General features: G+C 55.2%; 1 protein-coding gene across 5 annotated transcripts in view; it reads left to right on the plus strand.

The window, feature by feature from the left end:
- KIRREL3 (kirre like nephrin family adhesion molecule 3) overlaps positions 1-18706 on the plus strand; it is a 540762-nt gene that overhangs the window by 487335 nt on the left and 34721 nt on the right. For all 5 annotated transcript variants that reach the window (XM_046016829.1, XM_046016833.1, XM_046016831.1 and 2 more), the window contains exon 6: positions 11376-11533. In XM_046016829.1, coding sequence (XP_045872785.1) covers positions 11376-11533 — 158 coding nt within the window. The remainder of the gene's footprint in view (positions 1-11375; positions 11534-18706) is intronic.

Consider the following 18706-nt stretch of genomic DNA (forward strand, 5'->3'; position numbering starts at 1 on the left):
GTCAAGGACAGAACTAGCTGGAGAGTTTGGCCAGAAATGGCAAGGCAGCCACAGCCCGTGTTTCCTGCAAACACACAGAGGAAGGGGGCTCACCTTGCCCTGGGACCATCCACACAGGAGCTGAACTGGGGAAAGAGCAAGTCCTTTCCTTGGCAGGGTGACCCACCTGCCCCCAGGGTGACCCCCAGATGCCCAAGGAGGATACACACACCCTGGGCTTGCCTTCCCCTCCTGCCCCTGCCTGGGCCCAGGGGTCCTATGATGCTTTCCCCCATGGCACACTGTTCCTTTTGCTGCTGCTCTCATGGGACATCCTTTCCCTAGTGGCTTCTCCCTCCAGCCACCAAAAGGGCTATCTCATGTCTCTCATGCTGTCTGTCTGCTCACTGGTCACACATCAGCCACCATCACGCAGTGCCAGGCACTCCTGTGGACGTGCATGCACACACACACACACACACACATATGCACACATGCATCTGTGTGCATGGTGCCTGCTATCTGCTGCCCTCCCCCTCCCCACCAGCCTTCCCTCCCTCTGCTCTTATTACATCCTAGGACTTATTGTTCTGTTCAGTATTAGTGACAAATCCATCTCCATGCAAATAGCCCCTTCTGATGAGACGGCTCAGACCTTCTTTCAGGGTTTAATTTGAAATAAACAGAAGACTCACCCTTTCCAATTTGAGGGGGGAAACACGTGGTTTAGTTTGACTCAGCCCCCACCAGCATCTGTCTCCCCTGCCCTCACCCCACCATGGTAGCCCCATCCTCCCTAGACGGTCCCCTGCCCATCTCGTCTATCTCTGTGAGGACTTTTGGGCTCTAATCACCTCCTCATCACTGGGATTTCACAGGAGGCAAAGTGCTGGCCATGACATCTAGGGAGGCTGAGGCCAGGAGCACAGAGCAAGTCCAGAACAAGGGATTGAAACAAGCTGGTGCCTGTGCAATAGGCAGCTGTCTGTTTCCGCGTGGACTGACTGACTGAACAATGACAATGGTATCAAGAGCTAGCGGTATGACGTTCTTACCACTGGGCCAGGCTTTGAAACAAGGCACTTGTATTAACTCATTTAATCAGCATGATGGCCCCATGAAATAGATACAATAATATCTATGACATAGACAATATCTCGCAAAGAGAATTAAGTGGTTTGGCCGCAGTCGTGCAGCCGAGAGCCAGGAGACAGGAGCCGAGCCAAGCACTCTGCCTCCCTTCTTATCCCCTGCCCATAAGGAACTCTAAGGGAGAGGTGGGCTTCCCAGTGTCCTGAGCCTTTGCCGGTCGCTGGAATCAGGGGACCTCTGAGATGAGCTAGTGCCTCAGTTTCCACATTTCTAATATAAGCATAATGATTGTAGCTACCTTATGCAGAGTTGTTGTGAGGCTTGGGTGATCCCTTCCAAAGTACTAGAAGAGTTCTAGAAGTATTGTTAAGTTCTGGAAGGATTGTAAGCCCTGTATCAATCAGCATCAGCTATTACCCATTGTTTTTATTGTTTTCTTATTACGGTGTCCAAGGCGATGTGCTGGGTGTTGGGGGAGATGCACAAGGCATCAAGACTCCTACTCTGGAGGGGTAGGGAGCCTGAAACAGGTCCCCAGATAAGTGTAACACGGACAGCAGTGACAGCCAGTGTTAAGAGGGAGGAGCACAGTGCTTGTGAAGGGGACGTTTGCTTCCGACACAGCCAGGTCAGGCAAGACACCAGTCAATAAGTATTTTTTTTAACGTTTTATTTATTTATTTGAGAGAGAGAGCGCAAGAGAGAGCCCAAGCCAGGGGAGAGGCAGAGGGAGAAGCAGACTCCCTGCTGACCAGGAAGCCTGATGTGAATGGAACTCGATCCCAGAACCCTGAGATGATGACCTGAACCAAAGGCAGACACTTAACAGACTAAGTCATCCAGATGTCCCACCAGTCAACGAGTATTGACTAAGATGTCACTGTGGGCTGGATACTGAACACAGGGATGGAAAAAAGAACCTGATAAGGACCGGCCTCAAGGACCTCACAGCTACTGGGACAACCAACAGCTCACGGAGGTGGCCTATGGCTCTAGGACAATGAAAAGCAGGCGCTAAGTCAGAAGGGGACCTCCTAGAGGAGGTGACGATAATCTGAGCCTTCGAGAATGACCAAGAGTTAACAAGGCAAAAGTCGTCTTCGAGCTGATCGGAGAGAGCTTGGGATTCCAGCCAGTTAAAACTCAGAGTAAGGACATTTCTTTCCAGAGGGAATTTCACAAGCAAATATGTGTCATTCTAAAAGGGCAGGCTGTCCTTGCAGAGAGGGGAATGGACCAGTCCAGCTAAAGTGTGAGAGGAGAAGCTGGAGGGTAGGAGCAAGGCAGACAGTAGGTTACTCCTGAGTCTATCAGTTAGCTTCCACTGTGTAACAAACCACCCCAAACTTCAGGATTTAGTGAAGTCAGCAGTGGGCGAGCTCAGCTGAGATGGTCCATCTGTGCACCACATCGGGTCGGCTGGACCCATACATGTCTTTGTAGCCCATCAGCAGTAGTGGCCTCAGCTTCACTGACACAGAATATGGGGGGACAGGAGGCAGGAGAAGCCAAGTCAGGCAGAGCACCTTGGGATTACACTGGGGTGGGGGTTGGGGGCCATCGGGGTCTTCACCCAGTGCATGGCGACCTCTACTTTTCCAAGGGAACAGAGCATCAGACTTCTAAGCCCCAAGCACTCTGCCCATCATCTTTCAAGGGAATGAGCCCCGTCTGCTTGGAGAACCAATCAGGTGTCCCATCCATACAGTGCTGGACGGTTTCCCAGGTGTTCTGCCACACGGCATTTCACTTGATCTTGGCAACCACACAGCCAATCTGGTTTTATTATGGTCCCTATTTTATAGATGAGGAAACTGAAGCCCAGAGAGGCCAAGCAACTTGCCCAGGACCACAAGCTAGTGAATAAAGGACAGAGGATTTGAATCCAATCTGTTTGGCCTTTAAATTAGCCAAACAAGGGGAGATGGACAACTGGGAAAGAGGGACTTATTCCAAGAATTGCAACTCATTCTTATCCACAAGAGGAATTTGAGTCAAAAAGGGGTGAAAAATGAGGCTAGAGACGTTGGCAGGAGTTGAGAAGTTCAGACTTTGTCCAGATGGCTCTAGGGGATCTTTGAATGCCTTATTATTTTTTTTTTTTTAGATTTTTATTTATTTATCTGACAGAGAGCACAAGCAAGGGGAGCAGCAGAGGGAGAGGGAGAAGCAGGCTTCCCATTGAGCATATTGATACGGGGCTCTATCCCAGGACTCTGGGATCATGACCTGAGCTGAAGGCAGACCCTTAGCCAACTAAGCCACCCAGGCACCCTCTTTGAATGATTTCAAATAAAAGAATGTTAGATATTCAGCAAATTGGCAAGCGAATGGATCGGTGAATGGGGTAGATGACCAGATATTTGTAAAGATCACTCTAGGACAGTGTGGAGTATGGGGAGAGAGGTGAGGTATTATAATCCAAGGAAGAAACACTGAGGGGCTGAGCCGGGAAGACCATCAGGAATGGAAAAGGAGAAACAGATGGGAAAGGTATTTCAGAGCCTTCACAGGTTAGCAATGATGGTTAGCAATGCAGGGTGAAGGAGAGTAGAATCCAGAAAGACGTGCAGATTTCTGGCTTCTCTGATTAAACGGTGGCGCCATTCCCCAAAGTGTGGACAATGCTTTCGGGGCGTTCATCTGCACACAGATGTTGGCTGAGTCCGCAGGAAAGTGATTTCCTTCTCCATAGACCATGTGTAGAATGGCACAGGCCGGGCAAGAGCAAACCCTTGGCAAGACCAACAATTAAGGGTGGGAAAAAGACGGAAAGTAACATCCAGGAAGGACAGAAGAGAATTCCAGAAGAGAATCTCATCCCGGAGGCCAGCTTAGGATCTAGCCACTCCCCGCCTGGTCTCATTTATCATCATTGTATTCTATCAACCCAAAGTTATGTGACGTACTCATTTACGTTTATTGTCCGTCTCTCCACTAGGGCAGGAGCTCTGAACCCCCAGTGCTTCACACCGGGGGTGGCGCCTAGTGGCTGCTCAGTACAGATTTTCTGAATGAAAGGTGACCTCCTACTGAAAAGCAGTTCTGCGAAAACCCCCACAACCCCAGTCCTGTGTTGACCTTCTGCGCTTTGGCCATGAGGTGGCGCATCCCCGGGAGTGAGGAGACGGGAGGCTGGGGTTACCGGTAGCCCAGAAACTGACAGCAGGGCACAATGACAGAAGTGAGCCGTGAGCGGGTCTGACCAGCAAAAATCATTCATCTACTCCCTATCCGGCCCCTCTCAAGCACCAACTGCTGACCAAGCCGATGCCTCCGAGAGCCCTCTGAAATTGGCTTGGGGAGGGGAGCCCACAGGCAAAGGCAGAGTCCCTCCTGCACCCGCGTGGACAGAGGACCATGATGAGGGCAGGAGGGCTGGTGGAAAGGGCTCTGGAGGGTCACTGCAGCTTGCCGGGTAGGTCTGTAGGCTGCCCTGACTGTAGCAGATAATGTTATAGGGTCCAACAAACCAGGATCTAAATTCCAACTGTATGCCTTGTCTGCTGTGTTGCCTTAGCCAAGCGATTTGTCCTCTCTGAACCTGTTTCCTGCTCTGCAATATGGAGATCCCAATAGTACCAGTTTCGAAGGATAATGAGGATAACAAGGGAGCCTTTGGCACAGTGTCTTTCACATAGCACCCAAACTAAATATTATCCTTAAAAATTGGACGTAATAACCAATATTTGCATAAGCCTTTGCAAAGCTCTCTCTGCATTCTTCATATCATAAAAGTAACCATCATAACCGCCCGGCTGGTATCTTTATTACCCCACTTTCCAGATAAGAAGTGGGGGGCTGTCAGATTAGGTAACCTGCCCGCAATCATGCAGCTTGTAAAGTAATAGACTCAACCCAGGTTCAGCTCAGCAAACACAGCCGGGGTGTTCCCTTCAAGGCAGATGCTAGGCGAGGTGACAGAGATCCAGGGTGGGTGAGGTGGCCGTCTAGGGGACAGACAAGCATCTGCAGATCACTTCCACAGACCACGTTAGCTACTGAGACAGAAGTGTCCCCAGAATGCTACAGGCTCATAGACAAAGCAGGAGATTCCCCAGGGACTGGACAACCCCTTAGTGCAGTCTTGAAGGCTGAGTCAGAGGGAGCCCGGAGAAGATGAGCAATGAGAACTCCAACATTTCATGTCAAGTTCAAGAAATGCCCTGGGCAAAGGAACCAATCTGCTGTGGAACATGGTTCATGCTGGACCCTGACATCAAGCCAAATTTCCAGCAAGCAGCAGGTGGACTCCCTCTCTCTGACTTAAGTCCCAGGAAGTCCCAAAGGGAGCAGGGCGCCAACAAAGGGACAGAGTCCCCTGGGGGCTCTCACTGTCCAATGAGTTCCTCTTTCCAAGCACTCCTCAGTTTGTAATTTTTCTAGGAGTCCTCCAGAGCCGTGCTCCTCAGACACCGGTGCATACAAATTAGGCAGGGTCTTTTTTCAACGCTGATTCTGATTTGGGAGGTCCTGGGGTGGAGCCCAAGGGTCCACGTTTCCAAGCAAGCTCTCAGGTGAAGCGGGTGCTGTAGGTCCCTCCTGGGCACATGCTTTGAGTCATGAAGCTCTCCCCATTGGCTCCCAGAGGGCAGGCCATGTTCAGGATTCCTTAACCACTCTATGCTCTCAGGGGGTGACAAGGAAGAGGCTGAATGGAAGGAAGGGAAGGATGAAGGCCAGGGGGCAGAAGGGAGGGAAGAAGGGAGTGTTGAATGCTGGTTGGCCTGCAGGCCCGAAGCTAGAGACAGGGATGCGCTGAGGAAGGGCAGCCCAGAGGCCCCTGGGGGCCCCTCCCTCCGTGGGGTCAGCATTGGCCCTCCCAGCATGAACTAAGCCGCTGGGCTGGCTGGACCAGCCAGGTCCCTAAGGCCTGGGGCTGAACACTGATGCCTTAAAAACAAGGAAAACAGCACCAGCAGCCAACCTCCCCCTGCTGTCGGCCAAGTGTCTCTGACCTGTCGCCTCCCCAGCCTGTGAGCCCGAGGGACCGGGCTGGGCTCCCTCTTCCACCAGCAGGAATAGTGCTACCTCGGAAACAGACTGAGAACAACCCCCACTGCCTCCCCCAAGCCCTCCCAGCCCAGGCTGCCCTCTCCAGAAATGGCAGGAAGCGGCCCGTCCCCCAGCATCACACGACAGAGTTTCTGCACTGCCGTCCCAGGGAGGGCTAGGAGGCTCCCCCTCTTTGTCAGCCCCCCAACAGTCACTCGTCCACCACCCCAACTCTACACCCCACCGCGCACACACACACACACACACAGTAAAAAGTGCTGACCCCAGGAACCAATGCCCATGACAGACCTCCCGCCCAGCCATCTTCGGTTTATTTATTCAACAAATGCGTGAGCTACTGCAAGCCAGGCACTGATCCAGACACGGAAATGCAGCAACAACCAAGACAGACAAGGTCTTTCTCTGCTGTGAGGAAGCCTCCTTTGTCATAAGGGGAGACAAACAATAGATGAACCCGGGCATAACAAAAATAAAGCGGTGGGGGAGGGATTCGCAGAGAAGAATGGAGGAGGGTTCTTCCACAGGGTGGCCGGGCCTCGCCAAGGATGTGACATTTCAGAGACATCCTCCTTGACGGGAAGGAGCCGGCAGGACAAGGATATAGAGATTCCAGGCAGAGGAGAGCCAGGGCCAGGCCTGGGCCGGGGGTGAGCTTGGCGCATTGGGCAAACAGAAGGGCAGTGGGCAGGGCACGGTGGGTGAGGGGTGGGAGAAAGTCAGTTGCAGGGGTGGCCCAGGGCTGAAGGTGCAGGTGTTTATAGGCAACAGGGAGGAGTCCGAACTATGTTCTAGATAGAGTGTGAGCCCCTGGCAGGGTCGACACAGAGCCAGACCACAGCTGGACTGGGGTTTCTCCTACACCACTTCCGGAGAATGTTCTGTGTGTGAGATGGAGACCTAGGAGTTCCCTCCAAAGAGTTCGGGGTCAGCAAGGTGCTCTGTCATGCCGTGGGGGCAGGAAGGTGGCCTGGCTGACCTCCCGCTCTTCTCCAGCAAGACCGTCCATGTCCCTGCTGCTGGCCTTTGGGGGCTGATGTGCCCCATCAGCCGTCTGTGGAAACCAACCCTCTGGGCCAACAGAGTCCCTGAGGAAGCCGGCCAGCGGCCCACCTAGGTGACCCACTGGATTTTGGAGGGAGCCCCCTCAGTGCTGCCCTTGGCCTGGCACCAAAGGAATTTTCCCAGCCTGTCCTAGCAAGGTTGGCCAACCAAGCAAACCAAGACCATGAGTCAAATGAGCTTGACACCGCACGGTCACTGGGTAGGTTTCCAGGGAGCAATTCCAGAACAGGGCAAAATCCTCGAACTCCCAGCTCCACTCTGCCCTCTGCCCAGCCGGCGTCCTGTGGGAAGGACAGTCAGATGGTCACCCCAGTGTACGCTCTGGTCCAGAAGCTCGAGGCCTTCTGATCACGGGACCCCTTCTTAGAGACAGCTGTGGGGCTGCGTGGGCCTTCCTCCGCTTCTCCCTGCAGAATCCTTTACTTCCTAAGAGGGCGTAAGGAGCCTTAGTACAGAAAACAGATGGAAGCTTTACCTTCCTAGTGGAAGGAGGACGCGCTTCCCGCGCCCATCCCCATCCTTCTCTGCCCTCCCTCGCGGGTAACTTTGGATGGCGCTGTGCTCTCTGGCCTCAGTTTCCTCCTCCGCCAATGCGTCACCTGACTTGGTCCACAAACCTCACCTTGCCGCTCAAGTCCCCCCGCCCCGGGCAGCAGAGCTCAGAGAAAAGTCTTCAAGGGCCCCGTCCCACACAGGGAGAGATGGGCGCCCAGCATAGCCAGGCCCAAGCACCCCTTTGATCATGCGGCAGTAATTTGGGCGATACGTCCCTTTGGTCAGTGGTGCCCATGGAGCCGGCCTCTGTCTGAGCCCGAGCTGTGGCCTCCCCCGGCTCTCTGTCCAGCTCTGGGGCCCAGCTCCGCCCAGGGTGCCTTCTGGCCTTCCTCAGGCCGCAGTCACCCAACAGTTAATGCATTTCTTCTTGACTGACAATGAGCACAACACCAAAACAGTCAACTATTTTTATCTCCGGATTAATCACAAAAGGCTAACGCTTCCACCTTCCCTGTGATTAAAAATTAGGAGACCAAACTCTATAGTGGTTCAGGATAATAACCAATCCTGTGAGGGCGACGCATGAATAATGCATCTCTGGGTCCCGCAGCTCGGCCTCCCCCCACCTCCCACCTCCCCCCCACTCCACTGCCCCACACCCAGCAGCCCCAGCTCGGGGCCAGTCTGAATGGAGAGGTAATGAGTCGCCCCGTTCCGTCGGCGCTACAGCTGCCAAGAGCGACTGTTGATTTCTTTTCAGCCTCCTGGCCCCCAAACTCCTCCCTCCTCACCCACTCCCACCCCACGCACCCCGGCCCCATCCGCACCCCCTCCTACCCCATCTGGTGTGCAGCGAGGCGAAGGCCAATCAATAATGCATAGCTACATGAATAACCGCGTGATAACCACTTATTTAGGAAGATATAATCAGGACCCATTCTGAGGATGGATGTTCGTGTGTGTGAGCGTGTGTGCGCGCCCGGGTACTCATGAAGCGGGCGTCCCACTCCCCTCTCCCCTCCCCTGCGCTCCCTCTAATCCAATATTCCAAAACACAGGACTAGAACGGCAAGAAGGAAGCTCGGCCCCTTGCTCTATCTGGTTTTTAGAAAGACCTCCTCGGGCTCTATGCTGCAATCAGCGTGGGATAGGCACCTGAGCAAAGGCCCGGGGACAGCTGGTTCTCCAACCTGCTCTCACACTGGAACCCTCCCAAAGCTTGGGGGTCCACCCACCAGAGACTGGAACTTAGTTCGTGGGGTGCGGCCTGCCAATGGGATTTTTTTTTTTTTAAATCTCCCCCGCAGTATTGTAATATGCAGCCAAGGTTGGAAACCACCGTCTCAGACCCCAAGACATGTCAGCGCCAGAAGGAACTGTCCGGATCTCCTGTTGTCCTTTCATATTTTGTCTCAAGTGAAATAAAGCCAGAAGGCGGGACCCCGTGCCCCTGTTAACCCCTTCTGATTTAGGGTACTTTCCACAGGACCACACCCTCTGGCTCTTCCCTGGAGAGTCCCAGAGACATGGGGTGGTCCAGTGTTTCTTCTGTTCCTGGAACTTGAGATGGTTCTTTCCAATGTCTCTTGCTCTCCAGCTCAGCCCGGAGCGCCTCCATCCTGGACACCTACTGGAGAAAAAGCTGCACCCACAGAAGAAAGGGGGGCAGGAGCCCCAGCCCCGGCCCTCCCTGCTGGAAGGGGCCCAGCATTGCACAGAGCTAAAATTCCCCTCATCAACGACTGTCACACCCACCCCCACCCCCCCCCATTGTGGAAACCCCTCATTAGCCTCCCTTTTGCTCTCTGGCCACACCAGCACCAAGGAGGCCTCTGGCACTAATGAGAGAGTTTGGGGTGGGCGGGGTAGGGGGTGTCGTCCTCATCGTCCAGCCCACAACCAGCATCTGCCTGAGCCCAGAGCCCCCTGGGGAGGCTGGGCAGGGTTGGATGAGGCCAACGGCCTCACTGGGCCAGGATCTCCAGTGGGGTTCTGGGGCTTCTAATAGCATCTTGGAAACCCCAAGGGTTTGTTTTTCCTCAGAAAATAGAAACATGGAAGTTGGCACTCACTGGGCTATAGTTCTGAACTGGGCCTACTCCGGGCCAGGAAGGAGGGGGCACAGCCACAAGCTGAAAGGGCCGCTTTGCTGTTTACCTGGCCCCAGAGCCTCCTGGAGTCTCCTGGGTGCCCTAGGAGAGGGGCAGATGCGGGCAGGCCCTGGGAAGGGGAGGGAGGCCAGGCAGGTTGTGGGCGCGGGGCCCTAGGGGCACAGGGGCTGGAAGGCACAGCCAGCTGGGTCAGGACGGGGCTGGCAATGCTGTTTGACGCTGCTGAGTCCATCTTCGCGGATCCCACAGGGCAGAAGCTTGCACGGGGCCTGGATGGAGGCCAGGGCTTTCTCCGGCAACGGGGCAAGGAAGGCCTTTTCTGCTAAGACCCCCATCCGTCAGCACCCGATTTCCCCTCCCTCCATCTGCTCAGCAAACATGCAGCTCAGCCCTCCTCTGGCCTCCAGAACTGACTGGCCCAGCCCTTCCCTGGGGGTGGGGTGAGGGAGGTGGGGGAGAAGCCTAGGGACCTCCCAGGGGGTCTCCAGGGAGCCCTGCCCCTTCTGTGGTTTGTCTGTTGGTCCAGCAAGGAGAGGCAGGAAACCACAGAAACCTGAGACCCTCCATGTGTCCCTAAGCATGAACATGAGAAGAGGCTCTGTGACCTTAGGCCAGTCATTAAACTTCTCTGGGCCCCTCCTCCAATGATGGTCACCTGTCATCATAAGTGCCCATCCCACATCTCAGGGTCATCCAGGGGATCAAAGGGGTGACTCCAGTGAACTTGGCAAGCGTTATGGAGTGTCTGCTGGCAACTGGGCCCCGTGCTGGGCCAGGTGGGAGATGCAGCCGCTGCCGTGGACATCTTCCCCGCGGCAGCACCCCCAACTCTCCAGAGCCACAAGTCTCCGATCACCCCACTGTGAAATGCAGCAGGAGAAATGGGGAGCAGAGATTCACCCTGACTCTGGGATGAGGCAGTTGGAGCCATTCTGGAAGAATCAAGCACTAAGGAGGTGCCAGGGTCGCACAGGCCTCTGAAACGCCGTCTCAGTCTTGCAAGGTTGCCTGCCGCCTGTCCCCTGACCCCTGCAAGGGCAAGGAGTGGAGGGGAGCTGCAGGCGTCAGAGGCCCTGGCTTGGGGCCCCGTTCCCCAGCAACCTTGAGCTAGTCACTTAATCCCGCGGAGCCTCGATTTCCAGATCTATGTCATTGGGATAATAATAATGTTTACCTTGCAAGACTGTTGTAAGGATTAAATCAGACGACAGATGTGACAGCGCTTTGTTTAAAAAAAAGAAAGAGAGAGAGAGAAGTTAAAGAGAAAGAAAGTACAGATATTATCTGGGCAGCGGAGCTTTGCCTCCCAATCTGATCTGTGAAACGGAGCTAATGATGCCGGCCCTGTCCCCTCACGCTCATCGCGAGCGGCAGATGAGATGATGGCATGAACATCGGCTGCAAATAAACACGCCGTGCGTATGTCAGGGATTATTGCTGTTGTTGCTATTATTGTTATACTACAAGGGGATTATACATTTTATTAAAGTATGATCATTATTGTTTGTCATCGGCGCCATAAAATCCACCAGCCCAGCCTGCCAGCCCTGCTGGAGGTGGAGGCGAGCAACGCCCTCAGTCTGACCTCTCTACTCCTCTCTCCCCCCTCCACCCCTGCAGTGCCACCTGATGACCCGGTCATCCTGGGGGGGCCTGTGATCAGCCTGCGGGCGGGGGACCCCCTCAACCTCACCTGCCACGCAGATAATGCCAAGCCTGCGGCCTCCATCATCTGGTTGCGGAAAGGAGAGGTCATCAATGGGGCCACCTACTCCAAGGTGAGGCCTGGGGGCAGGGGGAGGGGCGGGGCCGCGCCCGGAGAGCCCCCTTTCCCCAACTCTGCCCCTCTTGCACTGTGTGTGTGCTTTTTGTCTCCCATTCTTCCCTACCTCTCGTTGTATTTTTCTCTCTCGCTCCATGTCAATTTTTCCCCTCTCATCCTCTGTTTCTATTTATCTGACCTTTTCTGTTTCCTGACTGTGTAATTCTGTCTTCCTCTCTTCTTTCCTGGGGTAATTGCTGGGCTCTGTCAAGACCCTAAGAATAGAGTAAGGTCGGAGGACAGGGACCTCAGGCTCAGGGACAGAAGTGGCCAGGGCCTAGGGTTGCTAGATAAAATACAGGACACCCATTTGAAATTTGAATTTCAGTATAAGTATATCCCAAAATATTGCATGGGGCATAATTATATGCCATACTTGGACTGAAAAGTTATTCACGGTATATCTGAAATTTACATTTAACTGAGTGTGCTGTATTTTTATTTGCTAAATCTGGCCGACTTTCCAGGGCTACGAGGTAAGGCTGTTTGGGTTCTTGCCTGTCCAAGTTGCCCGGCTGAGGAAACCCAGCCCATAATCCCTTACGATGCCTTGCACCTGCTGTACCTACCTGCAGGGGTGTCTTTCTGTAATTCACACAAGGTACCATGAGCCGGAAATGCCCTGAACTGGCCCCTGTATACTTGGGTCTTTATTTTCTTTATTTTATGATGCTTTGTCATCCCAAAGCCTTCCCGATGAGGAGGGACTGCCACTCCCAGGCTTCGCTGATTTTCTAGAGATGGGAAACCGAGCACTGAGCACATGCCTTTGATATGCAAACAGCCCTGCATCCAGACCCTCACCACCTCCTTTAAACCAGCTGGGAGTCCGAGGTGCTGGCCTCCAGCTCTGAATCCCCAGGGCCTGGATAACTGGAGATCAGTCCTACAGCCGAGAGCTTGTGGAAATGATTCAAACCACCCAATTCCAAAACCTTTGTCCATTCCTTCCTACAAGAACCACAACAAAGGCGGGCACCACATTTTCCCCTTGCTCCCCCTGCCCTGAGGCATCCCCGTGACCCTATGTGGGGCAGGGCTCCCCCTCTCCTTGGGGGCTGTAACAAATGACCTTCAATCTGTCACTTGTCCCCTGATCTGCTGGCCTCCTCCTACCTGAATAAAAATAAAATGCCAGGTACAGGTTAAAGCCTCCCCCAACCAAACTCCACTCAGGGAAATTGTAAACAGAATCCCAGACCGCATTTATATATCACAGAGCCTTTAAAGATGAACAGGACGGTGGAGGATGGCTGGTCCAGCTCCCTTGATCTACAGACAGAAAAGCAAGGCCTGAAAGAGAAGTGACTGCCCTTCTCAGTTGGTGAGTGGCCCGAACCACAGTCTCGTGGCATCCAGGGCTGCGTTCCTTCCTGTGTTCTCTCAGTACAGCCTTCGACAGAGGGACAGCTGCTGCGAGGTTGTGTCCATCCCCAGGGCCAACCAGCATGCCCAGGCTCTGAAACTGGAGGTCCAGACCTCCAGAACCCCAGCTCGCCCCTTCCTGGGGCTCTCCTTGGCTTCAGAAAGTGGGGAGATGCATGACCTGTTCCCCACTTCCACCCCACCACCAAGCTCCTCTTCCTGGGTCTTGAAAAAATAAGCAAGGCTTTCATCACCAGTCAGAGAAGCATCATTTTGGGCTATGAGGCCAAAATGATGCTTCTCTGAGGGTGTGTCTTTCCTGTCCGAACCTGACTCCCCGCCAAGGAGTCAGCCCCAGGGCTGCTGACAAGGCCCCACCCCGCTCTGGGCCCCCACCCAGATCCTGGTGCCAGAACCCAGGACAAATGCCTTCCCTCCCGCACAAGTCCACCCAGGGGGAAGCTGCCGGTTGAGAAATAAATCTCTCACTCCTGTCCTGGGCTGGAGCCGCCCCTGTTATGGCTGAGGGAATAGATCATCCAGACAAGGATGAAAAGGAAGGCAAGGGGTATTCCTTCCCATCTGGGCATCTGTCCAGTCCCTCCCTGAAGTTGGGTCAGCCTGCAGCCCCTGCCAAAGTTTCTGTCCTGCAGAGGACACACCCCGTGTGGGGAAGAGAAAGATCGGAGTCACCCTGCTGCGCCTGTCCGGAGGTCACCTTGCCCCAGCACATTGCATCACCCATGTGGTGAAGGGCCCTGGGAGAGCCTGGCAGGGTGCTAGAGCAGGCCAGAGCAAGAGGCCACGCTTGCCCTCTGCCCCCCGATCCCAGCCCAGTTCACACTCCCACAGACCGATGACCAGCAGGACAGCACCAGGCAGCCAGGGGCCGGGGTTCCAGACCCTGCTCTGTGAATTTCAGGAGAGTCATTCCTTGAGCCTCAGTTCCCTCCGGTAAAATAAAGGGGTTGGATCGGACACTCTGTAGGAGTAGGGCTTGGGCTTCCATAACAAAATACTACAGACCCGTGGCTTAAACAACAGACATCTCTCTCTCCCAGTTCCAGAGGCTGGAAGGCCACGATCAAGGTGCCAGAAAGGAGGGTTGCTGGTGAGACCTCTCTTCCTGGCAGAGGCACCTTCTCTCTGTGTCCCCATGTGGCCTTTCTTCTGCATATGCAGAGAGACAGATCTCAGTGTCTCCTCCTCTACTTACAAGGACCCTTAAGCACCCTTATGACCTCCTTTAACCTTAATTACCTCCTTTAAGGTCCTATATCTATATATAGTCACACTGGGCGTCTGGGCTTTACCACGCGAATTCGGGGGGGCAGACAATTCTGTCCAGAGCAGGTCCCTGCCAGCTCTGACAAGCAATAAACCTACGACTCACCCAGCAGTGCTCATGTGGAACCAGCTCAAGGGGCCACCACCCTCTGCCTCCCACTCCTTTTCCCGGGACTGCAAGGACCAGTCACATAGGCACTTCTGATGACCCAAAGGCACAGCAGCCCCCAAGGTATGAGCCGCTGAAACAGAGAGAAACAGAGAGAGGGTGTTAAGAGAGCACTCAAACGAGAGCAAACTGTCAAGCCGTGCCCAGGGACCCCAGAACACATTGCCTGGGGCAGCCCTGCTGGCCCCGAGGTCGGAAGCCCTCAGTATTGGTCAACCGGTGCTGGTTAAGCCCACGGCCCCGGAGCTGGGCAGCCTCACTTCGAAACCAGGCTCCAACCCCTTCCAGCTCTGCCATGGGCAGCAAGCAAGCTACCTAACCTTGCGGTGCCTCAGTGTCCCCATCTGTATAGTGGGAGCAAGAACAGTGCCTGCCGCAAAGGGTGGCTGGAAGGCCGGAACGAGAAGAGTGCCTTGCTGGCGGGCTCTCTGCCTGGTCCTCACTTGATCCTCTCGGGCCCCAGGGCGCACCTTTCCTAGATGGGAATGTCCATATGGCCACAGATGCCCATCAGGGCTGCTATGAGACTTAAGAGGAATAATGTACAGAAAGCACCTGGTGGAGAGTCAGAGCGCCGGCCAGTTGTGTTAGATCCACCTCTCAGACCTCCATCCCAGATCTGCCTCCCCAGGGGTCATCCACCAGCCCTGGTATCAGGGAACCTTCTTTCTGCCATCCAGCATGGGGCCAGCAGGGCAAGGGTGAGCCAGCAGGACGGAGGACAGCATCACTGAGGATGGCCAGGCCCCTTGCCCTGGGAGGAGAATCAGGAAAAGGAAGCACTCTCTGCCCCCCACCCCGGCCCCCAGCCCAGGCTGTGGCGCCTCTCCTTGAACATGCCGCTACCAACGCCTTGGTGGCCGGAGTGCTTGGGGGAGTGCCTGGGACTCCTGGCGGGTGTCTAGCTGCAGAAGCCTGGGAGCTGGTGGCAAGGCCTCTCTCCAACTCCCCCCTTCCTGGACGCCCAGCCTCAGGCCGCCTTCCCTGGGTTGGACACCAGAATGGTGATCACGTGGCGTTCATCTGGAAAGCCAGCAGCTACACAGACCAGGAGAGACAGGACAGGTTAAGGAAGAGGGGGAAAGCAAGGATGGCCTGAGCCCAGAGGGAAATCTTCCTGGCGAGCCAGCTTCCTGCTCTGTCTGCTCCTTCCCCAACAGCTGATGGGCGGCAGATGAGGACCTGACCCTGATTTGGAGGTAGGAGAGTTGCTTAGTCTTAGGACGGCCTGCCCCGCACAACGCCCCGCCCCCGCCCCCGCCCCATGCCAGTCATGTATGTATCTATGTCGAAGCCCCTTGCTCTCCAGGCCTACAGCTTCAGGATGCTGCCTACTCAAGGGGCCCTCCACCCACCCACCACCAGAACATGGAGCCTCATTAGGGCCCTGTGCTAAGAGGAACTCTGGAACAATCCCTCTTAAGGCCCTCACTGGGGCCCAGCTCCTTCCAGGAGCCCCTCTCATTCTGTGTTCCCTTCCCACCAGTCCCCCCAGCAGCACCGCCATCTTCTTCTCTTGGGGGCCCAGAGTCTCCAGCCAGCACGGCAGCCCCCACCTATCTTGACCTTCTTTGTGAAGGGCATCCGTCCTCACCCAGGGCGCAGGACTGGAGTTGCCAGGGATACAGGGTCTGCAGCCAATGGCATTGTGGTTCTCCACCGTCCCTTATGGCCCTCATTGGAGCCACGGGACAAGAGCCCCTAACGGATCCCCCAGGCAGCTATAAAAAGGGGAAGCAAAGAGATTAAAAAAAAAAAAATTAAAAAAAAAAAAAAAGAACCCAGCAGGTGGGGGAGGTGAGTGAAGGAGGGAGAAGAGGGAGGCCTTGTTGCCAGGCAATCAGGCCTCACTCCAGGGCTTTCCAGGCTGTTTGCATATCAATTAGCTTCCCAGAATTAGCACCAGGGTTGGGGCACCCACCCCCACTCACCCACACCCCCTCATTCCCTCTAACCTCCGCACAGCACGCCCGCTCCACCCCGTCACCTGTGTTTCGCACACAGCCATCTCCAAGCTGCCCGCCTCTCCATGGAGCCTCTGGGCTCTCCACTGCCCTCTGAGGCCCGGGGGTCCTTGGGAAGAACCGAGCGGCCTCTGCTGCCCACGCTGGGCCACCGCACGCAGGATGCACGCTGTGCCCCCAGCCCTGCCCCCGCCCCAGGCCTCTTGTTGAATGCCAAGTGCCTGCCCTCAGGGATGGCGCCTGGGGGCTAGGGACACAAGAAGCTGCACGGGGCACACGGTGTTTAGAGATGCCTCACACTGCCAAAGGGTTAGTCTGAAAAGCTCAGAAGCTGCTCGTGGATGGGACACACACATAAGCGGAGGGGTGGAAAGCCCACCCTCGAAGTCTGCTGTTCCCACACTCACTCTGGGGCATGTGCCCCTGATCCGCATCTCCAGACCCAGGTGGGCTGGGCCCTGGTAAAGCCCGAGGAGCTGCCAACTGGGCTGGGGGACTCTGAGGCCAGCATTGGGCCCCACATTCCTCCCCACCAAGCTGGAGGAAGGGCTGCCTTGGGCCTTGGAGGTGGTGGCCTCAGAGACAAAGTGACTTGCCATTAATAATCCACTTACCCGGGGCGCCTGGGTGGCTCAGTGGGTTAAAGCCTCTGCCTTCAGCTCAGGTCATGATCCCAGGGTCCTGGGATCAGGTCCCACATGGGGAATCTCTGCTCAGCGGGGAGCCTGCTTCCTCCTCTCTCTCCCTGCCCGCCTCTCTGACTAGTTGCAATCTCTGTCTATCAAATAAATAAATAAAATCTTAAAAAAAAAAAAAAATAATCCACTTACCCTCCCCGAGCTGATTTGCATGTTAATGAAGGTTTCTGGAGCAGGAGGTGGGAAACTGGGGCTCGAGGTGTGTCCCAGGAGCCCAGGTCAGGGAAGGGAAGATGGACGGGCAGGAGCTGGGAGAGGAGGGAAAGCGGAAACCCGGCTGGGACAGGGTTCTACAAATGATAGAATCTACAAATGATAGAATGTTCCCCCTGGCCTGGCCTGTGGCTTCGAGGCCCCAAAGTGCAAAGGCTTCATTTGTATGTGAGGAAAGGGAGACAGGGGAGATTTGTGAGAGGGGAATGAAGGAAAAGAAAAAAGAGAAAGAAAGGGAGCGAGGATGAGGAGGGATTGCGGAAGGAAAGGAAAGTAGGTTGAGAAGACAGACGGCGGCCAAGCGCTGGCCGCTGCAGAGCAGACAGGCCACCAGATCAGTGGGGGGGAGGGGCAGCTTTACACCTGCGGGTGAGCCTGGGGGCCGATCCCGGGGAGCCAGGGGCCAGGGTGAGATGCTCAGCTTCCCAGGGGGAGCCAGCTGCTGCAGCCCTGCCTTCCCCTTGCTCTCCCCTTGCTTAACGAACACATCTCCCTTTTCTCTAATTAGGTGGAACAAACAACTTGAACCAGAATTTTTATTTCCCAGAAAAGCACATGCCCGGACACAGTAAATATGTCATTAATCATCATTCGGAGGCTCAGGAGCATCCTGGGTGTGAGGAGGAAGGGAAGCAGTCAGAGGGCCTAATTAGGAGCCCGGGCCTCCCCGCTCCCCTCCCGCCAGCACCCGGGCTGCCCGCCTCCCTCCCACCAGGCCGGGAGCAGATCAATGGGAGAAGTGCCCGGCAGAGTCAAACTTAATGTAAATGTTCTTGTTAGCTCAGTGTAAAAGTAAAGAAAGGGGGATGAGGAAGAGCCATACAGGCCTTCCCCACCTCCTCCCACCCTCCACCCTACCCCAGGTCTTATTTCCATCCAGGAAATGGTTCTTATTAGTGCCTGGCTATTTATAGACACGTGAACTAGTGCTGTGATAGGGCCTGGCTTGGGGCTCAACCACATGCCAGCTCCATGCCCCCCCACCCCCACCCACTAGCCCTGTTCTGCTGGCCTCCAGTTTAGCTCCTGGCCCTGAGGCTGAGCTGGAGACCCTCAGCCCACTGATGACCCTGCCCCGCCCCTTGGTTTCCTGGGATTGACCCCATCACTCCCCCAACCCCGCTCCAGGAACCCCCCCCACTGCCGCCCCACTTCCTGGGGAAGGAATGTGCCACGGGAGCCCGCCCAGGCCCAGGTGATTCTAGAACGTGCAACAGAAATAGTCCAGACTCCTGCCTTGCTCCGTAGATCTCTCTGGCGTCTCAGAAGATGGCTTTATCTAAAGCAGGATGCGCGTGTTCTAGACAGAGGCTCAGGGCACGTGCTCCGAGTGCTGGAGGCCACCAGCTTTGCTGACAAGGACCACACAGAGCTGAGGACCTGGAGAGCAGGTTCCAGCAGCTTACATACTGCTGCTGTTAAGTAACAAAAAT

This window comes from Meles meles, chromosome 8 (genome assembly GCF_922984935.1).
Source record: "Meles meles chromosome 8, mMelMel3.1 paternal haplotype, whole genome shotgun sequence".
Classification (NCBI taxonomy): Eukaryota; Metazoa; Chordata; class Mammalia; order Carnivora; family Mustelidae; genus Meles; species Meles meles.